Source organism: Gambusia affinis, linkage group LG20 (assembly GCF_019740435.1).
Source record: "Gambusia affinis linkage group LG20, SWU_Gaff_1.0, whole genome shotgun sequence".
Taxonomy (NCBI): domain Eukaryota; kingdom Metazoa; phylum Chordata; class Actinopteri; order Cyprinodontiformes; family Poeciliidae; genus Gambusia; species Gambusia affinis.
In genome coordinates, this window is record NC_057887.1 from 8,275,410 (window position 1) to 8,301,176 (window position 25,767).

The 25,767-nt window shown below is 39.9% G+C and overlaps 1 protein-coding gene across 5 annotated transcripts in view; it reads right to left on the minus strand.

The window, feature by feature from the left end:
* Window positions 1-3,703: 3,703 nt before the first annotated feature.
* The window catches only part of dnah9 (dynein, axonemal, heavy chain 9), a 159,836-nt gene continuing 137,772 nt past the window's right edge, over window positions 3,704-25,767 (minus strand). For all 5 annotated transcript variants that reach the window (XM_044102455.1, XM_044102458.1, XM_044102457.1 and 2 more), the window contains 7 exons: window positions 22,567-22,758; window positions 22,227-22,418; window positions 18,084-18,254; window positions 13,418-13,600; window positions 8,904-9,157; window positions 8,692-8,827; window positions 3,704-5,453 (listed from right to left, as the gene is read on the minus strand). In XM_044102455.1, the coding sequence (XP_043958390.1) occupies window positions 5,226-5,453; window positions 8,692-8,827; window positions 8,904-9,157; window positions 13,418-13,600; window positions 18,084-18,254; window positions 22,227-22,418; window positions 22,567-22,758 (1,356 nt within the window). In that variant the 3' untranslated portion in view covers window positions 3,704-5,225. The remainder of the gene's footprint in view (window positions 5,454-8,691; window positions 8,828-8,903; window positions 9,158-13,417; window positions 13,601-18,083; window positions 18,255-22,226; window positions 22,419-22,566; window positions 22,759-25,767) is intronic.

Genomic DNA, 25,767 nt, shown 5'->3' on the forward strand with positions numbered 1-25,767 from the left:
TAACGTAAGGTAAGGTCCGGTCCAAACACTCCAACGCTCCTCGCTTCCTACAGCCTGAGCGAGCCGAGGAGTACCGAGTCGGGCACAATTACAGGCCGAGACACCACCGTGCAATTTGTCAGCACATCTGTTGTGAAAATTAATGCTAGCAGCACTCTGGTTGTCACGGCAGCAAAGCTCTCTCCATCAGGAGTGTGATGGGGATTTTAGGGGGGTGGGCAGTGCAAACACTGTCTGGCTGTCAAGTCGTTACTGGAAGGTGTGGGGCAAAAACAGTAACAAAGACCACCCATGTGACACCTCTGCTGGTACACGGGTAACGGATGGCGGAACCAAAAGAGAAGAATAACTTTTTCAGGGGACGGGGGCTTTGAGAGGTAATATTGTTCTGCATCACACCAATTATGCAGATGTGCTGCTGATGGAAGTTACTATTAACCAGCATTAACCAGAGGAGTCATTTTGTGCTCCATCTGCGTTCCTTGGACACTAAAAAGTGCTCTTTGAAGGACTGCCATAGCAATATTATGTGTGGACATGTTCGTCCTTGCAGCATTTTCTATGAATGTCACTTATACCTTCCAGACAAAGATATTCATGAAATTTGTACCCCGTAAATGCCATTTTTAGTGACAAAAGTCTCATGCTTAAGCAAAAAAAGAAAAACATAAATCTGATTCCCAACACATAAAGGTAAATATTAGATGTATATTACACGAGAGAACATCTATACCTAGTGGAAAACAAGAGAATGACTTTCTTTAAGGAAAACACAGGGCATAGAAAAACATGAAAAAAGAAGAAAACCAGTTTAAATCACATTTATGATTTAACTGCGCAGACAAGCAAATATTGGACAAATATGATGCTTCCAGTAAGATCCCGTGGAACTGCAGGATTTGGGATAAGCTGAAGATGTTTCACTTGAGTTTGTTGAAAACAATTATTTTCTAACACGTGACTTTTGCCCATTAAATGCTATAAACGTAAAGGTTGGATTATCTGAAAGAGAGTATGTCATATCTTTGCACACTTCCAATCGATAACGTCACGACATTTGAGTTAAAGGCACGGTGCTTTCTCATATAACGTAAAGGAGAAATCAAAAGAAAGAAGCCATGTCCCGAATCCCTCACAACTCTGGTTCATTCTTTGGTCTCAACAATTACATATGCAGGTAAATATCATGGGAACGTCCAATTCTTGTACTGTTTATGAAGGAAACGGGTTCTATTTCTCAGGGTTTAGCATATCTTGCGTAAAATGCGAAAAATATTCTCCAGAACAAAAGGAAAAGCTCTTTGGAGGATGTTGACTGAGGTAGGCAGGAGAGTGGCAAAGACCATCGCTACAATCGAAAAGCTAAAAAGTGTTTTTAGCATTTCTACAAAAGCTAAAAAACCAGCTTTTGTAGAAACCTGAGAGGGTGAGTGGAGGTGGTTCCTGCATCCTGTGCTAAAGGCGAGCAGTCTATCCTTCAAATGACCACCACTGGGATAGTTACTGCTGCAATCGCAACACACATGTAAAGGTCTCCAAGTGAGTTTGAAAATGTCATGTATTTACTTTATGGTGAACGGCACATATCCAGAGAGTAAAGCTGCGTTTGAGTCATCGCCATGGTTATTGTTACTGCTGAGCCTTGCTAGCACGTTATCACATTTTGTCCAAAGTTAGAGCTCTGCTTGCTTAGATATCATACACACTGTGAAATCTCTATACCTTTCGCATTAGCCGTGCCGGACTGACCTGTAACCTAGCAACTGCTTGATATCTTATATCTCGCACAAGCGGGCCATTAAAGAAAGCCCCTTTTTCATTCCGAGCATGAACACTTTGGTAGATCCAGCCCCCTCCCTTTCACTCCACCAGCATCCACCAGGCAACGCACAAAATGATCCTCCAGCAGAAAACATGAATCATCTCTGTCTGTGAACCTTTGCAGAAAGGGGATTCATACGGTTAAACTTCTAAACAGCCCATAATTAGTGGCTTTTTGCAGCTCTTACGAATCTGGCCTTTATGTCTCTCACCAGGATGGAAGCGTCTCTGCTGGAGGACCTCCTGATCAAAATATAGTTACTAATGGTGACGGGAAAAGGTATTTGCCCCCTCACAGATTTCTTGTTTATTCTGGGGGTTTTGAGAAAGATTTTCTGTAAATAGACAGGAAACGGGGAGGAGAGAAAAGGGCAAGTTGAAACTGGGAGTCAAACCCAGGACAAGCGCATTGAAAACTCCAGCCTCCGCACCTGGCGCCCTTAATTTCTTCCTTTTTTTTAAAAAAACAACAAAAAAACAAAACCCAAATGTTTCAGACTAACAAATCCTACAAGCGCATAAATAGAATCTGAGCTTAAACAAAATATTGTTTTCAGACAGCGAGTCCTTCTGGCCCTATGGGAGGAACTAACTTCCTCCAAATCTCAATATAAGTCGTGTCACTTGTTGTTGAACAAAAATCAAGTAGTTGCAATAACAGACTGAGTTTTTATTTATTTATATCACTTATAAATCACTCATTGTAAGAATTCTACTACATTCTACTCTTTTAGTAGTAATCTAGCAATTGTTCATGTTCTTCCAAAATTTGAGTGTTTTCAAGCAAGATTCAGGTCAGACCTCAGCGTTTCAGTCGGGTTTAAGTCCATAATTTGACAAGCTGGCTCATAAATTTCTTTAGATCGGGGCATGATGTGGGGCACCTTTCTTAAAAAAAGATTGCTTCATCTACTTATGTTTGTAAGAGTTTCTATTTAAAGTCTTTTGTGGGGCGTGCTGTGGTGGCGTAGGGGATAGGGCGGCCCACATTTGGAGGACCTCAGTCCTCGACGCGGCCGTCTCGTGGGTTCGAGTCCCGGACCCGGCGACGTTTGCCACATGTCTTCCCCCCTTTCTCGTCAGCCTACTGTCATATAAGGGACACTAGAGCCCACAAAAGACCCCCTGGTGGGGAGGAAAAAATAAATAAAGTCTTTTGTGTCCTGCAGATCAGACAGGCAAAACATAATTAAACAAGAATAATTAAGAGCACTTTTCATTCAACACGTTCTCTGTAATATCAAAATATGCTTTAGTGACACGTGCGACAAATCTGTTAAGAAGTATGTTTTAAAAACCACTGTGATCTCAGGGTAATTTGAAAATATCTTACCTGCAATCGTTGCAGGATCTATTTCCACAGCCGTTGTTCAGGAGAGGCACATAAATTGTGTCACCCTGCATCACTGCTCTTCCTCCTCCTCCTCCTCCTCCTCCTCCTCCTCCTCCTCCTCCTCCTCCTCCTCCTCCTCCTCCTCCTCATGTGTCTCTGAGCACATTGTTAAGACTCTCCAGTAACCAGATAAGGGAAGACGCCAGGGAACCTGGGCTCAGGCACTGGGAGAACAAGAAAGACAGGAAGCAGATAGAGGGGAGTTTTAAGCCGGGGATGTACTGTAGCATGTGTGCATGTCTCTGCTCTACATGAGGATATATCTTTGAGGCTCCACACTTTCTGCTTTGGAGAGTTTGTTTCATCTTGAACAGGAAGGAGAGAGGACCAAGAGAAAACTGGAAGGAGGAGGAGAGTAAAGAAAAGAGTCGGTCTAAAGACTTAGAGGAGGAAGAAGTGGGAAGGAGGGAAACTGGAAACACGAGATAGGGAGGAAAAAAGCCCATTGGTACTAAAATATGAAAATAAAAGCACGAGTACAATCTGGAATGGCATGATAAAGAATCTTTATTTTCAAACTTCTTGAAAGCGAGAGCAATAATTGTGAATTACATGTGCGAGTGTTAAGAGATCAAAAGAGCTGATTATAGAAAACAAATCTTCTGCCTCCAAATGGTTTTATGGCATTCCCAAAATTACAGTTGGCTCAATAAGGTATCAGTTGTTCATTGACATGTATGCAACTAGATTATTGGAGCTTTTTTTTTATTATTAGTATTTTCCCTCTATCAGAATTGCTTGATTTTTCCACTTGCGCTGTTTGGTTAATGATTTAAAATGGTCTCAGTGTTTTTTTTTTACATCCCAGTTTTCTGGAACTTTAACAGAATGGTTCTATGGAGAAATATTGTGTATTTTTTATAAATCTTGACTAGAAAGGGTAATTAATATTCAGATTAGTTGCTTGTTTCCAGTCGCGTAGCACAGGTTTTTTTTGTTTTTTTTTGTTAGGCGTTTCAGGTCACGTTCTGACATTTGGCTGAAATCTTGTAACAAGCTGAGCAGAAGGAGGTTCTGGAGAATAAAAGTAGAAAAAAGGCTGAATTTGTCCAGTTTACATTAATAAAACCGTGTGGCAGACAGTGAACAACACTAAAGAAGAGAGAGCAGAATCAGAGCTGACTGTATATTTAATCAGTCAAGATGGCAACAACTGGAATAGCCCAGCTCAGATTTAGTCAAGATTAATCTGTAAAAGGGTTTCTACACATACGACATTTCTAATGTAATCTGAGTCTGTATATTTACAGACTCAGATTTGTTGACTTATCTTCCCATTTTAGAAATCTGTGCAAAACACGTTTGTTATTATTGATCTGTATGCTGTGGGGGAAAAAAAGTAATCGTAAAACACCGCCATGCTGAAGGTGACCTCTAACTCACAGTTGGTTAAGCAAAATATCTTCTAGCTAGTAAAAGTTAAAGCTCCATTTCCAAGAAGAGATTGGTTTGATGAAATGAAAACTGGATTATCTTCAAAGTTTCATTCCAGCCTGATTTCCAGGTTTCTTTGAGGTCTGACATGCAGTTTCCAATTGATCTTTATTACTTCTAGATAATTTAATACATAAAAGACAACAAGAACGTGCCTGAAGTTCTTTGATTGACATGGATTTAAATTTAACAGAAAATAAGAGGAATTTAAAGAATATCATTACTTATGCATATGAAATAATGCCTTAAAGTATGCAAAGTCAGTTAGTGTTCATAGACAATGCTGAGATTTATATGTTATAATGCAGTTAATAAATCATAAAAATAAAAAAATATTTTGAATGCTCAATGTTTGCCCAGTCACAGATGTCAATCAACAGAATATTTTCTAGAACTGGTGATATTGATTCCTGACTGATCGGTGTACACACTAGTGATAGAAATGGAATAAAAAACCCTGCTGTCACTTTAAATCGCTGCAATTTAATTTACTGCAACGAAACAAAACTATTTGGTTTGGAAATGAGTTCAGGTGTTCACCCTGTCGGCAGCCTCAGTGTGGCGTCCCTGACAACAGCTAGGTCTGCAGAAGCAACGCCACACCAGCTAGAGTCCACTTGGAGGGCTTTTCTTTGGTCTTAAGGTTAAAGGTCCACACATATGTGGGTCCCCTCTGACGGGTTTTATAGACGGGACACCGGTAGACGTTTCTGCTTTCCTGTTTGTCCACTGGAACGGCCCTGATGAAGATGACCGGCATGGTTGGGGCGAGCTCTTTCAGACGCGCGTCGACGATCAAGCCAGTCTGAAACAAACAGAGACGGGAGGAGATGTGAGGCGACGATGTAGGCTTGTTATTATCACGCCAAACAAAAACAGCTAGAAAACTGTAGGAAGTTTTAAGTCGTCCAAATACAAGGGTGAGGCTTCAGTGTTGCACACACACACACACAAAAAAAAAAAAGACATCGGGATCAGATTAATTAATTTCTGATTCACTAATTCAACTCCATGCCATGAAAGGTTTGTCCAAACATGACAGTGTCCAAAACATTGGCTTTCTTTGCCACAGATTAACTTTTCTTTGGTAATTCCTGATCAAGAATGTCTCTTACATTTCATCTTTTTCTTTACACAAATTTCCTTTCTGAAAGACGTAATTTAGGATGCAGAGTTGGCTTCTGTCTGAACAGCTTCGATTTACTTAATCTATTTTATTTTTAATTATTACCACATGGAACTTCTGTAAATGATATTGTCTTTTTTGTTTTTTTACCAACATGCCAAACAATGATGATTTGGAGATTACTTTGACTGGATTTTATAGTAGGGTATCAAAGTTAAATGGGGATGAATACATATGCATGTCAAATTTTTAGGTCTTTATTGGTACATAAAGGTTTTGAAAACCATGCATCATTTTCCTTTAAATTCAAAACCATGCACAACTTTGTGTTGGTCAGTCACAGGAAATCCTAATAATAAATACATTCACATCTGTAGCCGTAACTCTGCAAAGTCTGGAGAACGAAAAAAAAAAGAAAAAGGGTGTGAATACTTCCACAAAGTGCTTCGACTAATGGCGATTAAACGGAGCAATTTTTGACTTTGCGTTTCAGAAGGAAGCGTTGCGGCAGCCCTGGAAAAGCTGTGAGAGTTCGATTCAAAGTCAGCCTGCTCCCACAACATCCTCACTAAACACAGTGAGTCTAAGTGGTCTGTCTCATTAATTAATCCTTCCACACTTAGCGCCTGACAAACACAAGTTTCTCCATGAATGCGCAGCGACTTTTAGGAAGGAATATAAATCCCGATGACTTTGGTAAAAGCCGAGAGGACAAAGCTTTAATTGCATCTACAGCTGCTCTCAAACTTTAAAGATGTGTTAAATACTGTACCCCCAAACTTCAGGGTTTGTTTGAGCCAATGAAAGCAAGTCATTTGGGCTCCTTGTGACGCACTGTAAAATTATTTAATGACTGTTTAAAAAATAAAAATAAAAAATTATATTGTCGGGTCTCCCAACATACTGACGGAGCAAAGTATTTATTACAAAGCTGAAGTACTCAGGACCAATAAAAGCGCTCCATTTACATAAATACATATTGTTCCGCAGTGTAACGCCTGCGTCTTTCTGTGCAAGGTGCAGCATTCGGCCGTCTCTGATGCATAACCCCCGATGAATGAGACGCGCGGCTCATTAATATAGATGAGTAGGTTTATCATAAATCTTTGACTTTTATTGCTTCATAGAAATGTGTCCAGATGGAGAGCTGCTCGCTCTCTTCGCCAGTGGCACAGAGCCGGCCTTCGGGGCTGAGAGGAGGAGACGAGCGGAGGATGTTGGAGTGCGGAGCCTGGCCTGTCTCTCCGCCTGTCTATTTGAGCGCGCCTCCAACTTTAATGAAGAAGAAAAAAAAAAAAAAAGAAGAAACCCTCCTCTAAAGAGTGATCTAAGTGTTCGAGTGCACACTCTGCACATTCCCTAATTAAGAAGTCTACGGGGATACTCCTTGAGAGCTTGGTGCACATGCAGTGGTTGAGTGTATGTAGATAGATGGAGTCCTGGGAAGCTGAGTAATGCACTGCACTCCAACAGCTGAACACAAGCAGGATTTAAAGCAGAAACCGGAGCCACAAAGGGAACGCAGAGACACTCCTTGGGGTTCATCCCGAAGTTAATTTCCTTGACTCTGTTTTAAAGGTGCATCTTGAAGTTAACTCACCTTGTGGTCCCATGTCTGTGCTGCGTCATCAAAAAGTACAGTGCAGATACTTATACTGCAATATAATTTGTGCTTTTTACAGTCGTCGTAAAAAGAAAGTGGGCCCTGTTTTAACCCTAGACTTCCATAGATCAGAACATAGTAGCTTTGATCTGTTTTTTTACCGGGTTTACCAGGTAGATGTCAGGTTCAATTTATCCTCGAGTGCACGAAAACACACCACTTATTCCATTTTGTCGTTTTTTTAAAACAAGAACAAACAAAAGAGGAAAAACTTTATTATCAATGACTTTTAGGAATCCTTGTCTGTTTGACTTCATCAGACTCATCATTATGAAGGAATTCTGTTAAACTTTTCCTTATAAAGTTTCTCCAGGTCATTGAGTTTTATAAGACTGAGGCCTGGATTTTGTCTGGATGTGTTTGCAACACATTGATTATTTTCTTTCTCAACCACTCTATTGTTTATATGAACCTGCGTTTGGAATCTTTCCTCTGTTGATGACTCAGTTTGGGTCAAACTTTAGCTGTCAGACTATTCTGCTAATGTCAAAAAACACAATTTTGTGATTGCGGTGTTTCCATTAAATGAGAGACACGATCAAAATCACATTACTAACTTTGTTCATGCGACACGTGATTAAGAAGAGCTACTTCCTGTCGTTTCTTCTTTGTGGTTTGCACCAGTGGCAACATCAGGCTACTGATCATGTGACTCGTGAGATGTGAAAAAATTCTTTCCATTGCAGTTTTGCAAAATAAATTAATTTAGATATTGCCAAAGGAAAAAAAAAAAAAAAGAATCACCTCCTCCCAGCACCAAAATGTTTTTCTTTTTTCTTTGTAAATATAGCACAATTACGTGGTCAATGAAACACAACTATGGAAACCGGAAAAGTGTACAAACCTGAAGCAGAACAACACAAAACAAAAAAACTGACACATTTATTTGTGTCAAGGAGCAAAAGTTTTGTTCCTTGACACAAAACTCAAGGACCGGCGGGTTTCAAAATAAGCCAAGCTACAAGAGAGAAAAAAACTTCTGCAACTCACATCGGGACATAGTTGCACTTCAAATATCTAAAGTGCACAAATGCATTGTGGAAAGTTAAACGAAAGAATTAACTGCACATGCACAAGTCTTGAATCCATTAATAATAAATACAAAACAAGACGTCCAAGGATTTGTGGTGGCTGTAAATCACTTGTTAAAGAAAGTCTGTTGCTCCTTTTTCAGTTGAACATTCAATAAAGATTTGCTGTCAAATTCTAAATAAATCAGAAACAAGACCTTCCTGAGTATTTCCTTTGCGGTACCTGCGAGTCCCACCGTGCTCCTTCCATGAACAGTCCGTGGATGTACGCTCCTTCACGAGGAGGAGAGCTGAAGTCCTCCCGGTTCTTCTTTGTGACATCACACTGCAGGCACATGCTGTCGAGAGGCCACTCGTTCCTGTCAGGAATGCAACAAAAACCAGCTATTCTAGTAAAGCCGGAGGCTGTTTATTTTATATCTTGACCAACTCTACCTTCTGGCCATGGCCTGCATGATGGCTGTGAGGAAAGACTGGGGGTTGAAGAAGCCAGCCAGCCACACCGCAGGGGGTAAGATGAAGTCCGCCGACCAGGCTTCAAGCTCCTTGATCCTGGCCAGGAGGTCGTTAAACCACAGAGCCAAACCGGACATGGAGGGATACGCTCGTCTGGTCCAGCTGTCTGGCACAGCGTCCAGGAAGATGGCGTTCTGTAGATCCTCCATTTCGCTGGTCATGGTTAGCTCTCCCTGATCGGTGAGCAGCACAAGACAGAGATGAGCTAAAATCTTTCACCTTTGTTTTTAAAAAGACAGAAAACACCTCTAGGAGGATACACCAACTAGGCACTAGTTCAGGGGTGTCAAACTGCAGTCCTCGAGGGCCGCTGTCCTGCAACTTTTAGATATGCCTCCGCTGGACCACACCTGAATAGAATAATTAGGTCATTAGCAAGGCTTTGGAGAACTGATCTACACAAGGAGGAGGTAATTAAGCCATTTCATTCCAGTGTTTTGTACCTGTGGCACATCTAAAAACTGCAGGACAGCGGCCCTTGAGGACTGGAGCTTGACACCCCTGCACTAGTTAGTTCTTGTTGTATTTTTGAGACATTGGCATTTTGTTGCCTCTACATCCACATCATCAAGATGTGCCAAATGTAGGATTTAAATGTAGCCAAGCTACATTTGAATAATAAAAAAGAACTTCTGCAGATGTTCCTTGTTCTGAGCCATACAGTTGTGTACAAATCACCAAAATATTTGCATTCTGCCTTCGCCATATGAAATGCAACTAGACAGTACAGTTAAACTCTTCCCTAATACAAAGACTCTGAGAAAAGTTGACATTTTGTCCACAGGTTTGTTGAATCCGAGGAAGTGTCAAACTAAAACACACAAAAGAGGACAAATCACTTTTATATTGTTTTTTTTTTTTTAAATAAGATCCGAGTAACTAAATTAAATACTGTCCAGAACATAGTTGGAGATTGGAACCAGCAACCTCCACACACAGACACACCCACAAAAATCCCCAGCAACACAATTTGGTTTTTATGATTCAAGTCTTGATTTGTACTCTTATTTTATAGAGCTTTGTGTGGAGGAACATCAATTAATCATACATGGAAGTAGGAGTTAGACTTCACAGTTGAGTTTAGACTATTGTTGTGCAATCGCACAATAGGAAAATCTGAACATTCTGTGAAAGAAACCACAATAGTTGGACTGATTCATCGGGGGAAACCAATTTACAGGAAGGAGGCCAAACACCTACAGGCCTTGTGCAGAGAAAATAATCTGGTGCTCGGCGCAAATAAAACAAATCAGATGATCATCGACTTCAGAAGGTCGTGACCTGAGCACAGATTCCTGCAGCAGAGAAAGTGGATAGCATAAAGCTATCCCCCATTTGGACCACCACTGGGATGTTGAAACGGGTGAAGAAAGAGGAGCTGGGAAGGGCGTTGAAATGTTCCTACACGCTCTCCTGGTTCTGTTTCAGGGCAACTGCAGGAAATCTGGACACTTTCAGGGACTCTTCAAAACCTTCTGCATTAACATTTTATCAAACTGTAATAAAAGGTAATAAGATCAAAACTGCTACACAGCGTGTAGTTTGTTCACATGCCGAACTGCTGGCAAGAATATGCACTTCACATTAATTCACTTATTTTATACTGCACTTTTTCATCTGTGTTTTCAATCATCCACTTTAGGATTTTTCACTCTAAAATATCACAGATCTCAAAGAAACTTTTTCATTTGAAATCCATAAAAACAAACTAACTGGTTATTTACTAATTGCAAGTGGCAGAAAGTTGTGTTGGTGGTTTGATGCAGCGGGAAAAGACGAGCGTTTTCACTGCAGTTAGTCACACACTGTGGCGCTGCCGTCCTTCTAGTTCACATTGAGGCTGATTGTTGTCACACGAAGAGTCTGATGTGTAACTAAGCTCTTTGTGTTGTTTGTAATTGAGAAAAAGCTTAAAAACCTCTTAAAGAAGTGATCGACAGTGATCTTGTTCTCGCCTACAGGAAGCAACCAGGAGTTCCCTATCTGACTTCTCGTCAGCTCCTAATTGAAAATAAGTCTCGAAAGAGTTGAACATAGACGATAAAGGACGAATGACACACGGTCACCGAAAAACCAGCCGATGCTGAAGGAAAACGCCATGATAAGATGTATGAAACCCTGCCTGAAGCGGAGCTGATGTGTGTGGCTTTCATCGGATCACTAATTTATCTCCCGTAATCCTCCCACCGTCCCGCCCAGCTCAAAAATCCTGACCAGTTATTAGCTTCCGATTGAAACAATATGTAACTGAGAACGAGCATCAAGGCCAACACCCTGACAGCTTCCACTTATTCCACCATGCAGGCAAAACATGATTCCATTTTCTGCTACAATAGTCGGCACGACTTTTAAATCACTGAAGCAGTTTATTGAAGCTTGTAGAGCCGGGAGATCGAAGACTCATAACTCCTGAGAAACACGTTGACACATTTCCCACCCCCCCCTGCCCGTCTTACTTTTTCTGTTCGGTGTTAACAGATGAGTCAACCATGTATGACACACTGACACAGACGTCTCCTTGGTTTTATTCATCTCAAGCCACGTATCCCAAACTCTGGCTTGTAGCAGTTTCCACATGGGCTACAACTTTCAACTTCATTGTATTTAATTGGAGGCGCATTTGACAAACGTACACAACTTAGTGAATAGATATTAACAGGACGGCGACGGATGCAAAATGTTCAAAATCTTTCACAAATAGAAATCAGTGAGTCTCCGGTGCACTTATATTTGTGTTTCTATCAATTTTCCAGATTTGTGGCTGAACCATTAATAGTTGCAACAGATCCTCCACCTGAGCGGTTCATCTCTGCAGCTCCTCCTAAGTTAATGCCGGTCCTTTGGCTCCTTCTTTAGCCCGAATATCAATCAATCAATCAATCAATCTTTATTCCAGACACAAAAGAGGTCCATAGTAAACACAAATGATAAAGAAAAAGAAAAACAGACAAACAGAGAATAATATGACAGTCACTGAGCCACAAATAAATGATGACGCCAATGTTTCCACAATCTTGAGAAAAATCTCACTGTACTAAAAACAGGGTTCACTAAAATTACTATTATATTATTGTATGACACAGATAATCTACACATACATTTATACATGAGATTCCTGAGTGCAGCTGCACATGTGGGAACCGCAAACATGTGGCTAGCACTGCTCCATCTAGGCACTTTAAGTAGGAGCCTCAGGCCATCATTGTATGCCACATAAAGTTTGTGCAGGCTACTTTTTTTATATCTTCGCCATAGATGGGCTGTGTAAAATGAAGTGCAAAAAGCTTTAAAAAGAGCTACCTTCACAGAGGATGAACACATACCAAACTTTCTGATCAAAATATTAGCCTGAGCATATATCATGCAATACTGCCTACAAATGTCACGATCATCAAATAGGTCATCAGTTATGTAATGTCCCAGATATTTAATTTCATTGCGTATATTGAGGACAATGCCAGATAAAAAGAAGTCAGGGGTTATCAGATGCTTATCTGCTCTACTTCTAACAATCATGACATTGCTTTTCTTAGCGTTGTATTTGACATCAAAATCACATCCATATTGGGAACAGACCCTTAGTAATTGTTGAAGGCCAGCACTATATGGGCATAAGACTACCAAATCATCCGCATACATTATGTGATTGATTATGCGGTCACCAACTACACAGCCTGTTTTACAACAATTCAGGCGCCTTGATAGTTCATCCATGTAAATGTTAAAAAGGTAAGGGGACAATATACTTCCCTGCCTTACTCCATTACCAACATTGAATACTACAGAAACTCCTAATTAAGCCTTTTTTTTTTTTTTTTTCTTACTGACTAAAAAAAAGGTGGTACCAACGCTCAAGTCTGTTTTATTGTGTCAAAGATTTTTTGCTTGTTGACTTTAAACATCTTTATCTTCTGTTGAGAATAAACAATTATGTGTTTTCCTCCATCTCTTTTAGTAATTTGGTGCTCGTTTATACATTCATGCACAAACAGAGCACACACGTGGCTAAAGGAAACGACACGTTGGGGAACGCCCTCTTTAGGGCGTAGCTTAGAGCGACGCCAACAAAGAAAACTAGAAACTATTGTTTGGTGCCATGTTGCTCTGTTAGCCGCTAAGGACAGCATGAACAAACGGACCAGCTGAATTCAACTCACCGACTCTCCTTCGGCCTCATCCAGAACCTAAATGGAGGAGGGATAATTCTCCGACACTCCTCCGGGTTTCTGTTTATGTCTTTCTGATTGAACTTCTGTTTTTAAGTTCCTTTGACAGAGCGAGTTTAAAAACGGATCAATATAGATTAAATTAGCTCACCTGAAACGACATGGTCACCTTATAGCCACACAAACGTCGGCACAAAATTGAGCTCGTCATGGAAAACCCAGTGGGTTTTAATACTCTCCTCTTTGCTTAGATAAAACCATTCTGACCTTTAGTCCGAGGTTCAGGCCGTTGAGAGAGAGTCTGATCTCCTTGGTGAGGACGTTCATTTGCTCACACTCCTGCAGCGCCACCACCTGGTATGGAGTCCTCTCCTCGGCCTTCCCTAGCAGCTCCGCCATGTCGAACTGTTCTGGCAGCCTCTCCAAAATGTCTTCCAGGACTGAGCGCACCTGATAAGGAGGGAGAGAAAAGAAAACAAAAGAGAGGTGAATGTCTCTAAGAATTTGACACAAAAGAAAAAAAACAAAAAAAGAGAGGGAGATGGACTGTCTGAGTCGGATAAACTCACACTTGCCAACACAGGCAGCCTGAAAGTTAGTTTCAGACAGACAATACTATAAATATTCATGAGGATATATTCTTCAATGCCATCTTTTTTTTTTGTGCGTCTTTTTTTCAACAAATTTCAATTGCTACAGTTTAATCTCTCTACAAAGTCGATGCTCACGTCATTTTTGTGGGGTAAGTGAGGAAAGATAATGTCTCCGTCAACAGTTTCTGAGAACAAGCAGCGTGAGCGATCGATCAGTGGATTAGGTGCTGAACAAAGGATACGAGGTCATCATATTTGTTGGAATTTTCTGTTCGAATAGCTGATTTTGGGTCTGGCAGCCGGCGAGTTACTCTGAATACCGAGTGGGGCTCATTGATACTCTCTGCATGGCTGTTTGTTAAGACAGGAGTTCTTCGTCTTCTCGGCGAGAAAGGTCACATCATAACACATCGACGGATGGATACACACCAGGGCTCCACAGAGCATTTAGTGGTAAAATGTTTGATCCCACAGGGCCATGTGACGAAGCAAGCCAATAACTCAGCCAGTCCAGTATATCAGTCTTTGGATTTATATATATATATATAAAGACAGTATGGTTACAAAAAAAAATCTGTTTAATAAATAATCCAAGAATACTGTGAGTTTGCTTTTTCCCTATGTACACCCTGTAAAAAAGGAAGAAAAATCAAACAAAAACACAAAGGAAGACTTTCCTCTTGAAAATGGATAAGAGGGGAAAAAAAGTCTAACACAAACAAAGAATTATTGGTAGAGGTATAGAAATACGAAAACATATCACCGCAAAGTTACAAATACAGCTACAAAACAAAATCTTTATGGAAAGGAAATGGAAAGTGGTAAATAAACTGACATACGAAGATAAACAACCCAAGAGTAATTATTGTACATTCTGAACCCATAATGGAAACCATGACCCAGAAAAGGTCAAACAGTCTTTATTGAGAATAGTGATTAAAATAATGTGCAAGCAGGAACAGGGCCTGCTCCTTGGGGTCAACATTCAGGTCCAGTTCTGCAAAAGACACAGGATGATGAGTGATGCATAAGGCAATTAGGAAGAACAGCTCAAACAGAAAGGAAAGGCTTCCCGGACTTTCCTTGACTCTCCGACTTGGACGTGCTTTGTTGGAATACATGAAGTTTTAGGAGAAAGACGGGAAAACATCCGTTTACCGGGAATTATTTGATAGATCCCTTCACAATCAGGTTAGCCAGTGCTGTGATTTATGGACTGGTGTAACATTGTCCATTTTCCTCATGTTGGTCAACGCAGCAGCATTTTTAAAGAGCTGATGATTTCACTTACTCAAAACACACTCTTTTTTTCTGTGAGCTGTTTGGATAGTATGGTTTCCTTAAGTTTTGCAATAAAATTTAATTAGGCTGACTCAGTAATAGAGTTAATGTGGCTTTAAAAATTTAGATGAGTCCATATGGAGCTTTCTGGCACGATCTGCACAAAGTTAGCGAGTATGCTGATTCACACGCTTACTTTGAAGGCGTACAGTAGAAAGATAATATGGGCCGTATATGAACAGCTTTAGTGTTTAAGAGCTCATTAGTCATATATTTTGCATTTAGGAGTTTCCGTTGAAGCAGAGGTGAACTAAAACAGCCAATTTGAACCAATTTCCCTGAAATCCTGCATTAGATGAAGTTGTTATTGTGGCCCACAGTGTATACTTACAAAGAAAAACCTGCTTTTGTCATTACGCCTTACAAGAACAGAGCAAGTGTGTAGGAACTGAAAGCAGTGAGATATTGCTGTATTGCTTATGTAAGCAGCACGGCGGCGGCGGCCATCTGGTGGAAATGCTGTCCTAATAGCATCACCTAAGCTTTCTGCTCCTGAGGGATTTCACTGACAGACTGGATTTCAGTGACATTTTAAGAGACCGTGTTATGACAGAGCAGATATTTGACCACGTTCTTTATTAGCTTTATATTTAAGTCTGGTCCATAATTATACTGACTCAGAGCGAGTGAGTCACAGCTGTCAATGCAGTCATATGAGATTGTGATTATTTACATTTATCAGGAGGGTTTAATGGTTAATTTAAATATTTTCTTCTTTTCAGATTAAACAGCTTCAAAGATTTTATTTTATTTTTTTTAAATGAAAAAGCAAAAACTGGGTGAACATTACTGAATTTATCCTGTAACGTGTTCATTTAGTTCTGATGTTTCTGAACGTCACCAGGTTAAGGCTGGTTAACTTCTTGTAAGTGTTCATGACCGACTACAGCTGGTTGCTTCACGATGTATGTTGAAAATTATTTGCTTGAATTCGCTGACTGGATAAACTCACATACAATACATTCTGCAACTTCAAAGAACACGACGGAGACCCAAGAAAGAAAAGTAAAGATTTACGAAAGACGGGGACAGTCACTCAGTTTCTCCACTTGTCGACGCTTCGCCGTGGTCCCAAAAAAAGGGACCCAAGTCGTAAGTTACAGATGAGAGAAATCTAGTTAGGATCCCAACTAGAACCTGTGTAGACTAGAGCAAGTTCACAATAAATTTTAGCTCGCAGTATACAGACTCAAAGATTAGGAAAAATAACAAGAAATCATTAATATTTAGAAATTTTTTTGGCTTTCATACAATTATGACTATGTCTGTATTGACTTATGAGACTGTTTTGTGTTTGATGTCAAGAATCTGAAACCACTACTATAAATACGTCAGCATGAACATATACATGCATACAAGGGTCGCAGTTATTTAAATTTTCTTTTCAGTGACGTAAACATTTTTGCCCTTTCTGAACTCGGCTCAACTTGACGACTGCATGCGTGGATGACTGGAAGTAAAGTGAAGAGCTTTAGAGTCCTCTAGCCTTGATAAAGACAAGTACTGGCTATGGTGGAGTGAGCATTACATAACTTAGGTTAACTACCAACAAAGTGTAAATACAAGGCAAATATGCTATACTTTGATGATTGTATAAGCAGGATAATGCAATTGACAACCAAGCAAAGACAGACGTAACTTCTGTTTATGAGAAAGAAGGAAACACACTCAGTTATGTAGCCAGGAAACAATCTGAATCCAACTGAATTTATGTTGGAAATCAAAGAAAAATGTCCTGTGTTAACTACTCTAATGAAGAATTATGTCTTTTTGTTTGCGTAATACAGGTCTTAGACTCTAAAACAAGTGCTTCTCTAACAGAAAGCTTGAGTTATGTTTCAATTTGGGGAATTCAAGTTGTCAGAAAGGCAACAGAACAGAGCCACAATCGAACTAATTGGATTTCTTTTTTCTTAGTTCATTATTCCATCGTTTTTTTTTCACTATACTTAATTTGAAAAAAAAAAAAAAAAGTTTATTCATAATATTCAGTTTTTTAAGCTGAATTAAAAGGCAAGATAACTAACCGAACATCCTCTGAGAGTTGTGACCCTATATTTTTTTTGACATCTTTCTGCTCCACATCTGCAAGTCTAAATGTGAGAGGGAATTTTGGAAAATCTCAATATATTGTTTGAGAATAACATCATCCTCCACTAGCAAGGATGAAAACCCTCAAAAATACAGAGGACCATCACATTATTTTACAGCTCACAGCTGCAGATGCAATGACTTCGACAAAGTGAACGGTCAGGCAACCAAGAGCCTTCTTTGTTATTATCAACAAAGTGACAGTCTCTTTACGAAACCCCTGTGCAAGTCCACGGCCTCTGTGACAGAATATTTATTTCAACTTTTACACTCAAATAAGCTTCATTTCAGGGTGGATTCAAGCAGAAAACACACCAGAAAATGTCATCGCTGTACAATTCTCCCTTTGAGCTTTCCGAGGCCCCAAACAGTTGGTTCGAAAATTAGTTTCAATTCATTGTGCAGGAAGCATAGAAAATGTCACCTTCTGTCATCATCTATTTCAGATGCGGTGCTCCAGGGGTTTTGTAAGATGGTTAGCCTCACACGAGGCAAACAGCTGACAGACTGCTGGAGGTTATCATCTTTAAATAAGGGCTGTCCTTCTATGCAAGTCTTTCTTTTATCCTAGACGCTCAGATTTTATTCAGTGCTGAGCGGGGACAATGAGATACGCTGAACAGGAGACAGAATTTGTTATATCAAATTTTGTAATTGCACCTGTCGGCATTTACGTGGAATGTCTCAAAAAGTGTAAAAAAAAAAAAAAAAAAAAAGGAAGGACAGAAGAACGTGTTAAAAGAAGGAAGGACAGGCAAGAAGATGTTTTACAAACTTGATAAGGATAATAATCCAAATACATTTCAAAGCTGAGCTATTCCATCGTCGACTATGCAACAAACTACAAGTGCAATCGTAAGACGATTTTTCCTCTCATTTCTGCACGAGATTGAGTTGCAAGGACTTACCTTGTCCTCTCTCGTCATTCCTCGTCCCTCACCAACCCCTCCGTCTCTGGGCTGCATCTCCAGCACGGTGCGGAAAAGCTTCTCTGACGTCTGCGTGAGGACGCCGATCTCTGCGTTGGGATGAAGGCCGTACAGGTGCGGGGACTCTGCAGGCAGCGTGTCATCGATGTACTGAGGAAGGAGAAGTGATAAACAGAAATGAAATCAAACAGAAGGTTCTGTTCTCATTTGTCCAGCAAATGACTATTTTCTCTGTTTTTGCTTTTTTTTTTTTTTTGTCAGTTAAGTGTTTCGGATCATGAAACAAATCTTAATCTCAGACAAAGAACCTTAAGTAACACAAAATAAATAGTTTTAAGATAGTTGTTTGACTTTTGACTTATTAGGGGAAAGACACCATTAGCATCACTCTGCTGTTAGGTGAAAAATATGATTTCGCTCATGTTGCATCATGAATCATAAGTTTGTGATGTAACAATGTTATTAAACGCTATTTAATAGCATTGTTTGGAAAGTCATATTTCCTACCCAAACTCTAGCATGGTTATTGTTATATCTGTAAAATCAAGAAATGTCATAAATGTGCTGGTCTGATAGCAATAGTTTGAAAAATCTAAAATAAAAAATAAAAAACACCTTTAAAAAAGTGACATATGCCCTGAACTAAAGAATTTCAGCAAGAGGAGAGAAATAAATCTATTGAAATCTTATCAGTTAGAATGAATTGTCACCCCACTTTGAAGATTTTGGGACAGTGAGGGTGACTGTCCAAAAGCAGAGAGAACCAGGAATAGTTCAAAAACAGAATCACTTAAACAGCATCTTGATGACTGATCCAGGAGGTCAAAAAACCCAGAACAGCATGGAAACAACTAGAAGAAAGACAAGTGGGTAAAAACTGGTGTCCATAAATATATATGGGGCGTGCTCCGGTGGCGTAGGGGGTAGCGCGACCCACGTTTGGAGGCCTTGAGTCCTCGTCGCGGCCGTCGCGGGTTCGATTCCCGGACCCGATGACATTTGCCGCATGTCTTCTCCCTTCTCACTCCCCCCTTCCTGTCAGCCTACTGTTGTATAAAGGACACTAGAGCCTACAAAAAGACGCCCTGGTGGGGAAAAAATAAATAAAAAAATATATATCTACATAGGCTTGTCTCACATTTGCCAAGAATTGATGAGTATCCATTTTGCATCCAATTGCATTAGGCATAAAACTAACGATTGCACAAGAAGTACTTTAAAAAAAAATAGGGTGATGGTAATGGCATTCTATTCTATTCCATTTACATCTATCCAATTTTCAACACAAGTTAGGGCGATCTATTACATCAGAGGTAATCTATAGGGGCTGCCGCTTTTATAGAAATTTATACTTTTTCTTTTGTTCTTACTTTTTCACAGGTCTGCACATCACCGAACAGCACGGCAAGACAACTTCTTTAATAATGTGATAAGCAGCTTTTTAAATCTCATGTCTGGGTTTTCTTCAAAAAAACAAAACAAACAAAAAAAAAAAAAACGCTGACGAAGGAAAAGACGAACCACGGATTTGAAGGAGTGGTACTCAATTCAATTGATAACAGCAGATGACGACACAAAGAAGATGGAAATGCTGCATTTTGCATCTGCCACTCCATAATGAAAACATATGCTTCTAAACTGAGTGCAAAACAAAAGTCAAACAGAAATTTTAAAAAAGTGCTTATGTGGTGAGCTGCATTAAAAAAAAAAAAAAAAAGTTTCTCTGATGTCAGGATGAAAGTTTTAGAAACAACCTGGCTTTTAGTACAGGATCTCTTTGTAGTCGTTTCTTTGATCTCCTTAATCCTTCCTGTCCAACTTTTACTGATAGCATGTGTTCAATGTTGAAGGAACAAAAATGTTTCAGATGGATGTGTGCGAAATTCCACCCGGATGGTTTATGGTGGAAGTGATGGCCTTCTAGACCCAGAGGGCATTTAAAAGCCCCGTCTCTCTGGCCAAATTCCTTCCTGGCTCAGCCTGGCTGTGTTGTGACAGCGAAGAGGAAAAAGCTGCAGTTTTTCCCTCCAGAGCTACTTAATACATCTATATGTGCTCACTGAGCAGTCCACAGACTAAGGGGAAATAAAATCCAAATCAAACATCCCACTCCTCTTTGGCTCCACCGGAAAAAAGTATGGGAGGAATCTGAACCGATTATTGCACACATATTACATCACCGTGGGCCACAGCGCACACAGACTTTAACCACTGCTGATTTAATCCAGTCAATCAGGGTTTGTGTTCAGTGATAAATAAAGGTGAGGGGCAGAAAAAAAAAGAGACGGGATGTTGAGGTGAAGCAGCAGCCACACAATAGCACGACTCCTTAAAGTTGGCTAAGCAGGTTTAAAAGTCAAAGGACACTTCAAGAAATTTTATTTGAACCAGCATAAAAAAATACTTTATTTTGTTGAAGCCAGTGACGTGCGGTCAGGGGAGGCAGGTGAGGCAGTGCCTCACCAGCCATCATGGAAAGAAAGAAAATATATAATCATAAAGTAATTTAAATTGTTATATTCATCCGGTGGTTTGTACTAAAAAATATTTATTTTTCATGTAGCTTTACCAATGGTTTATATTTTTATTTGTTAAAACTCATTATTCAATCCAATCCATAAATCTACTCCACACACTGATGAACAAAAACCCTTTTTGGTTTTTCCAATATATATATATATTTTTTTAATTGTTCTGCATTGCTGGCTGCTAAAATAAAATTAGAAACAAACATGTTGCTGTCGGCGTCAATAAAATGGTTTAAACTAACTTTTAATATGTGAACTTATTTCCAATAATTTAGCTTATGTATATAATGTACAGTGCTTTTTGTCACCAACTGTGTTTTTCGTGTTTTGTAGATACTGCAAATTATAACGGCAGAGAACAGTTTTAGTAATTGTCCAAATAAAAATAAACCAATAAATGACAGGTAAAGAAATAAGCAAACTGCCTTCACGCGTCATATCAGCAACAGTACACATGTGAGGTTAGAAGTGGACAGTGAACGTGGAACAGACGTGGCAATCGCTGAGAACTAAATTAAATAGTAATCTTTACTGAATGTTTCATTTTTATACATATTAAATTGTACTGTTTAGTTTTTTTTCTAAATCCTCCTACTGTGAGCATTCGACGACGACTATACTGCAGATATTGTTGACATCTAAGTGAAATGCAGAATAGACTTTTGGTTTGGGGAAATACTTCAGTATTCATGGAAAGATTTGTGATTCAAGCTGAGCTTTTATAATTGGATGAAATAACATTAGTGCACAGATGTTATTGCAGACTGTCTTCTGTCTCTCTGAAACCAAAAGTTTTGCTTCTGAATGTAAACTCACAATGATCAATCACATTAAACTCTTTTTTAATACTTTAACTGGATGTTTATCAATGGAACCACAGACAAACACCAAGTCTGATCAATACAATTGATTCTTACAAGAAAACAAAAAGGAGTAAAAATTCAGATGTATGGCTAAATGCCTGACAGCAATAAAATGCAACAGTCACCATTCAAACATGTTTGTAAAGAAGCATAACATCAAAATCTTTGATATTGCTTTTGTACTTGAATTATAGTCTATAAAACACTACCACATAATTAGACAAAATGTTATTTCTGTATGGTCTTACTGTGAACTTATAAAGGCGTTGCATCTTGCCTTTTAGGATAGATTACTTTATACTAACAGAGAAACTTCTTCCACCCACAGAACAACTCTACCTGTGAGACATATTTATATAACTAAACTACAATCTGTAATTTCCCAGGGACCCACACATGGTTTTATTGGTATTGATTTAGCATTGAACTGTATACGTCCACACAGTGCCCAGGGAAGAATGATGGAGAAAGACCTATTAATTATAGCTGCTCGGTCAGAGCCATTTGAAGCGATCATTAATTTGCAGAAAGCACAGAAAAGCCCCCCGGGAACAAGTAGGTGGAGGGACCTGAACTTTCTTTTGGATCACTTACCATTTATACAACGTCTGATCCAACTGTAAAAAACTCTATTTTCCTTCTTTCTTTTTTTTTCTTTGCTGTGGTTTCAGTGGTGGGAATGGTTTTACTGATGTCTGATGTTATCCAATTGGTGCCAACGTTTCCCTCACCTGGTGGTAGCTGTTGTAATCCATGTTGCCAGGCAAGGGGAAACCAGGCGCCAGAAATAACTCCCCTTCCATCATCTCTGGCTTAATAAACTCCTCCAGGTAAGTTCGACACAGATGACGATCCCAGTCATCGGTGATGTGACCCCCGTACATGATCTCACCAAACAGGTAGCGCAGGTCATCGTACGGTACCTGGCAATTAGAAAACGAGACAATGTTGCTCCGCCAAAAGTGCCTCAGGGTGTCACACGACTTCACATTTCCAATTAAGGCTGCAAACGGTACACTTTGCAATCCACCCGCACAAGAATGGGAAGAAAAGAGAGAGAAGGGTATGTACCTTCAGATTGGCCTCCAGGTAGTTGTAGAGGACGTTGATAGAAATGGTCAGGTCTCCAGTGTTAAAGGGATATGATCTGTTCCAACCTTGAGGACCAAATTTTCTTCTCTCGGCGACCACCGCGTGGAAGTAGCAGAGGGAAAACCAGATGCTTTTAAATTCATTCTCCCGTGCACACATGTCCAGTGATTCCTGGGAAACCAAAGGACAAACCCCATAAGAAGATCTTTTAGATTTTTTTTACAGTGCCTTTTCATTTTTACAATATTTTCATGCAGATATGTTTCATGTAAGACAGTTGAGTTCCACAAAACTCAAGCCCCCCCCAAAAAGGTGAGTACTTTCTAACACACATTTAACACTTTTTTGACGTAAGAAAGATAGTCATTTTTGAATTTCCTTTTTATGTTGACAGACATGAAGAACAAAGACTTTGTTGTTCTGGCTGACGGTATTTTGATATATAAACACTGAAAAGGGTCAAACTAATTTTAAATTAGTCATGATGACACAGTTTGGATCAGCAGCTGGGAAAAAGACAATCAAGGTGTACATATCCCCAAAATAAGAGCAAAATCTGTATTTTCTCCTAGGACTGCAAGAACCAAATGATCTCATTCTGTTTCTGCAGCCCAGGTTGTGAAGTTTTGGCAGCTTGTTCTTGCTGTGTTTTCTGAGTGAAACTATAAAACCAGTCGATACCTTGCAAAAACAGGGGAATTTCTATCATTGGACAACTGGTTTGGGAATTCTTGCAGCTTGTTCTTGGTAGAACATAATTTTCTTGTGGTGTCCAGCAAGTATTGTGTGATTGAACAGAAATTTGAAGTGACCACGGGTGCTACAGTGACAAACCCTACGACTGGAGAGACTTAAGAGGACTTACCAGATATACATTTGAGTTGCTGTGAAGGAGGAAATATCTCAATGTAAAACAATTTAGTTATTGTGATTGCAACCTTGAGTAAAGGAACACATTTATCTGTTCTTGTGGAGAATGTACAAGCCTTTAAAAACTACTTTCTGAGTACTGAGAGAAAATAACTGGCTAACAATTAGCCTAACCAGTTAGATGAGATATATATATGCTATTTAAAATGGACTCAATTCAATAAGGCAACTCAACACACCATTTAATTTGTTACTTCCAAATCAGTCTTCTATCAAGGTTTTATGCAGCTTGATACCCTGCATCCACCTCAATATCAGGGGCTCATAATAATACCTTAAAGTGATGCCGCAACAACAAGACTATACAAAGATTGTATAGTCTCATGGACTGAATGTAACATTGCAGCCTCACCAATAATTGTTTCCACACCCGTATGTTAGAGGTACAAAGTTGTGGCAGACGGCTCTGTGAACGGTTTCATTTTGTCAAATCTTCCCTGATGCAGCACAGTAACACAGAGACAAGAAGGTGACTGGATTGCAATAAAGCCGACCATGAGATTCATTTTTAATTGTCACAACTTGTCAGGCGCTTTCAGCTTCCAACTGTCTCCTGGGCTCATTATTCTAGACAGGCAAATAAAGTAAAAAAAAAAAGAAAAAAGAAAAAAAAAAAGAAGAAAAGTAAATGGCGCTGCAATCTCCAGAGGGGTGGGGGAGTCAGTTAAATAAGCATCCCAACAATCCCTATGGAAACCAGAATAGCAGAGTCTCTGTACTTTAGCATGTAGCAAGCTGTGTATCACAGTAAAGGCCCCACATTTCCCCCCTACTGCAGTGCCCTGGGGAGCTGCCTGCTACGATGTGCACATAGAGTGAATAAGTAGAGTGCAGGCCTACTGCCACACACACACCCACGCACACACGGTCGTTTGAGGTTTAGTTAATATTCTGCACGGCGCTCCTCTGCTCAACCCAGCTGAAAGAGATGCATAACCTCCCTATCCATGACCTGTGGACTGGAGAGAAACAAAATGCTGCAAGATTGTTGGTACAAACACGCACACACATTCATACCCTGCATTCACAAACACGAACTGAAAGGACATTTCCATATCAATGAACTGCCAGAGTTAACCATCTTTGATGTCTGATTACCCACAAAGAATGAAAGGCTGAACAAACCAATAAGGAATTGGAAATCCATAGGCACTCTCAAGGGTTTAGCTTTTAGTGATGTAAGTTATATCATTTTTTTGACAGTGGTCTGGGAAGATATTATGTTGGAGAATTGCAGAAAAATCAAAGAAAAAAGAATGTTATTTCTCTGGCTTAGCTCTGGCTTTAGCCTTGCGGGTGGTCCATAATAGAGAGTCAGGCGGCCATTGATTAAGTCTCACCGACAACACGTGATCAGAATATTCTCTGAGCCTAACCTCAGCAGGCCTCCCCATGCCTCTGCATAAGGCAGGGCTCACAAACACATCGCACTTATCAGGCAAGATACACATCAGCAAACTAAGGATTGTGGAAATGGATCGGGACGTAACCGGGAGGTCAGGTAATGGTGCGGGCGAAGATGCATTGGCAGCAAAGCACTGAGGTAATGGTAAGGCTTAGATACAGACAAAGAACCGATAAGGTAGAGAAACACTTGAGGAGGCCATTGTGTCCATTCTAACTACGGAGCTTGCAGAATGAACCAGGAGCATAATATCGTCGAGCTTTTCCCTGATAACATAGCCGCAAATTGGCCTTGTTCAGATATCTGTCCTCAGGTAATCCTTCCACCCCCCCACCAGTGTTCACCATACCAAGTTTTCACTTCAGCAATGCCTATATTTATGCCCTGCGTAGGTCACAGGAAACTGAGTAGCTAGGAGACAACTGTACTTTTTGTTTGTTGTAACAATTGTAATTTGGCAACTTCATAAAATTGAACATTGTATTGTCTCAGCTATGACTCACAACTAAGAGAAGAACAAAACCTCTTCAACAATAAATAAAAAAACAAATGCCTTCAGATATTTTGATCCCATGCAATGGGCACTCATATTGTTCTGGGAAATTTGGTGCTCTGGGTCCATATCTTCCCTAGTCACCGTAACTTCATGAGAGTAACTAAATATAGTCAAACAAATAGTAAAAACTTCTCCTCAAAATGGGAGCAAAACAAGAGTTGACGTGTGTGTGTGTGTGTCTGTGCAATCATTTGAATCAGCTGTTCTGGAATAGAGGCACATCTAAAACATGCAGAGCAGGGGGACCTGGGGACTGGAATGGAGAAGCGCTGCTGTAAGTGGTAATGTC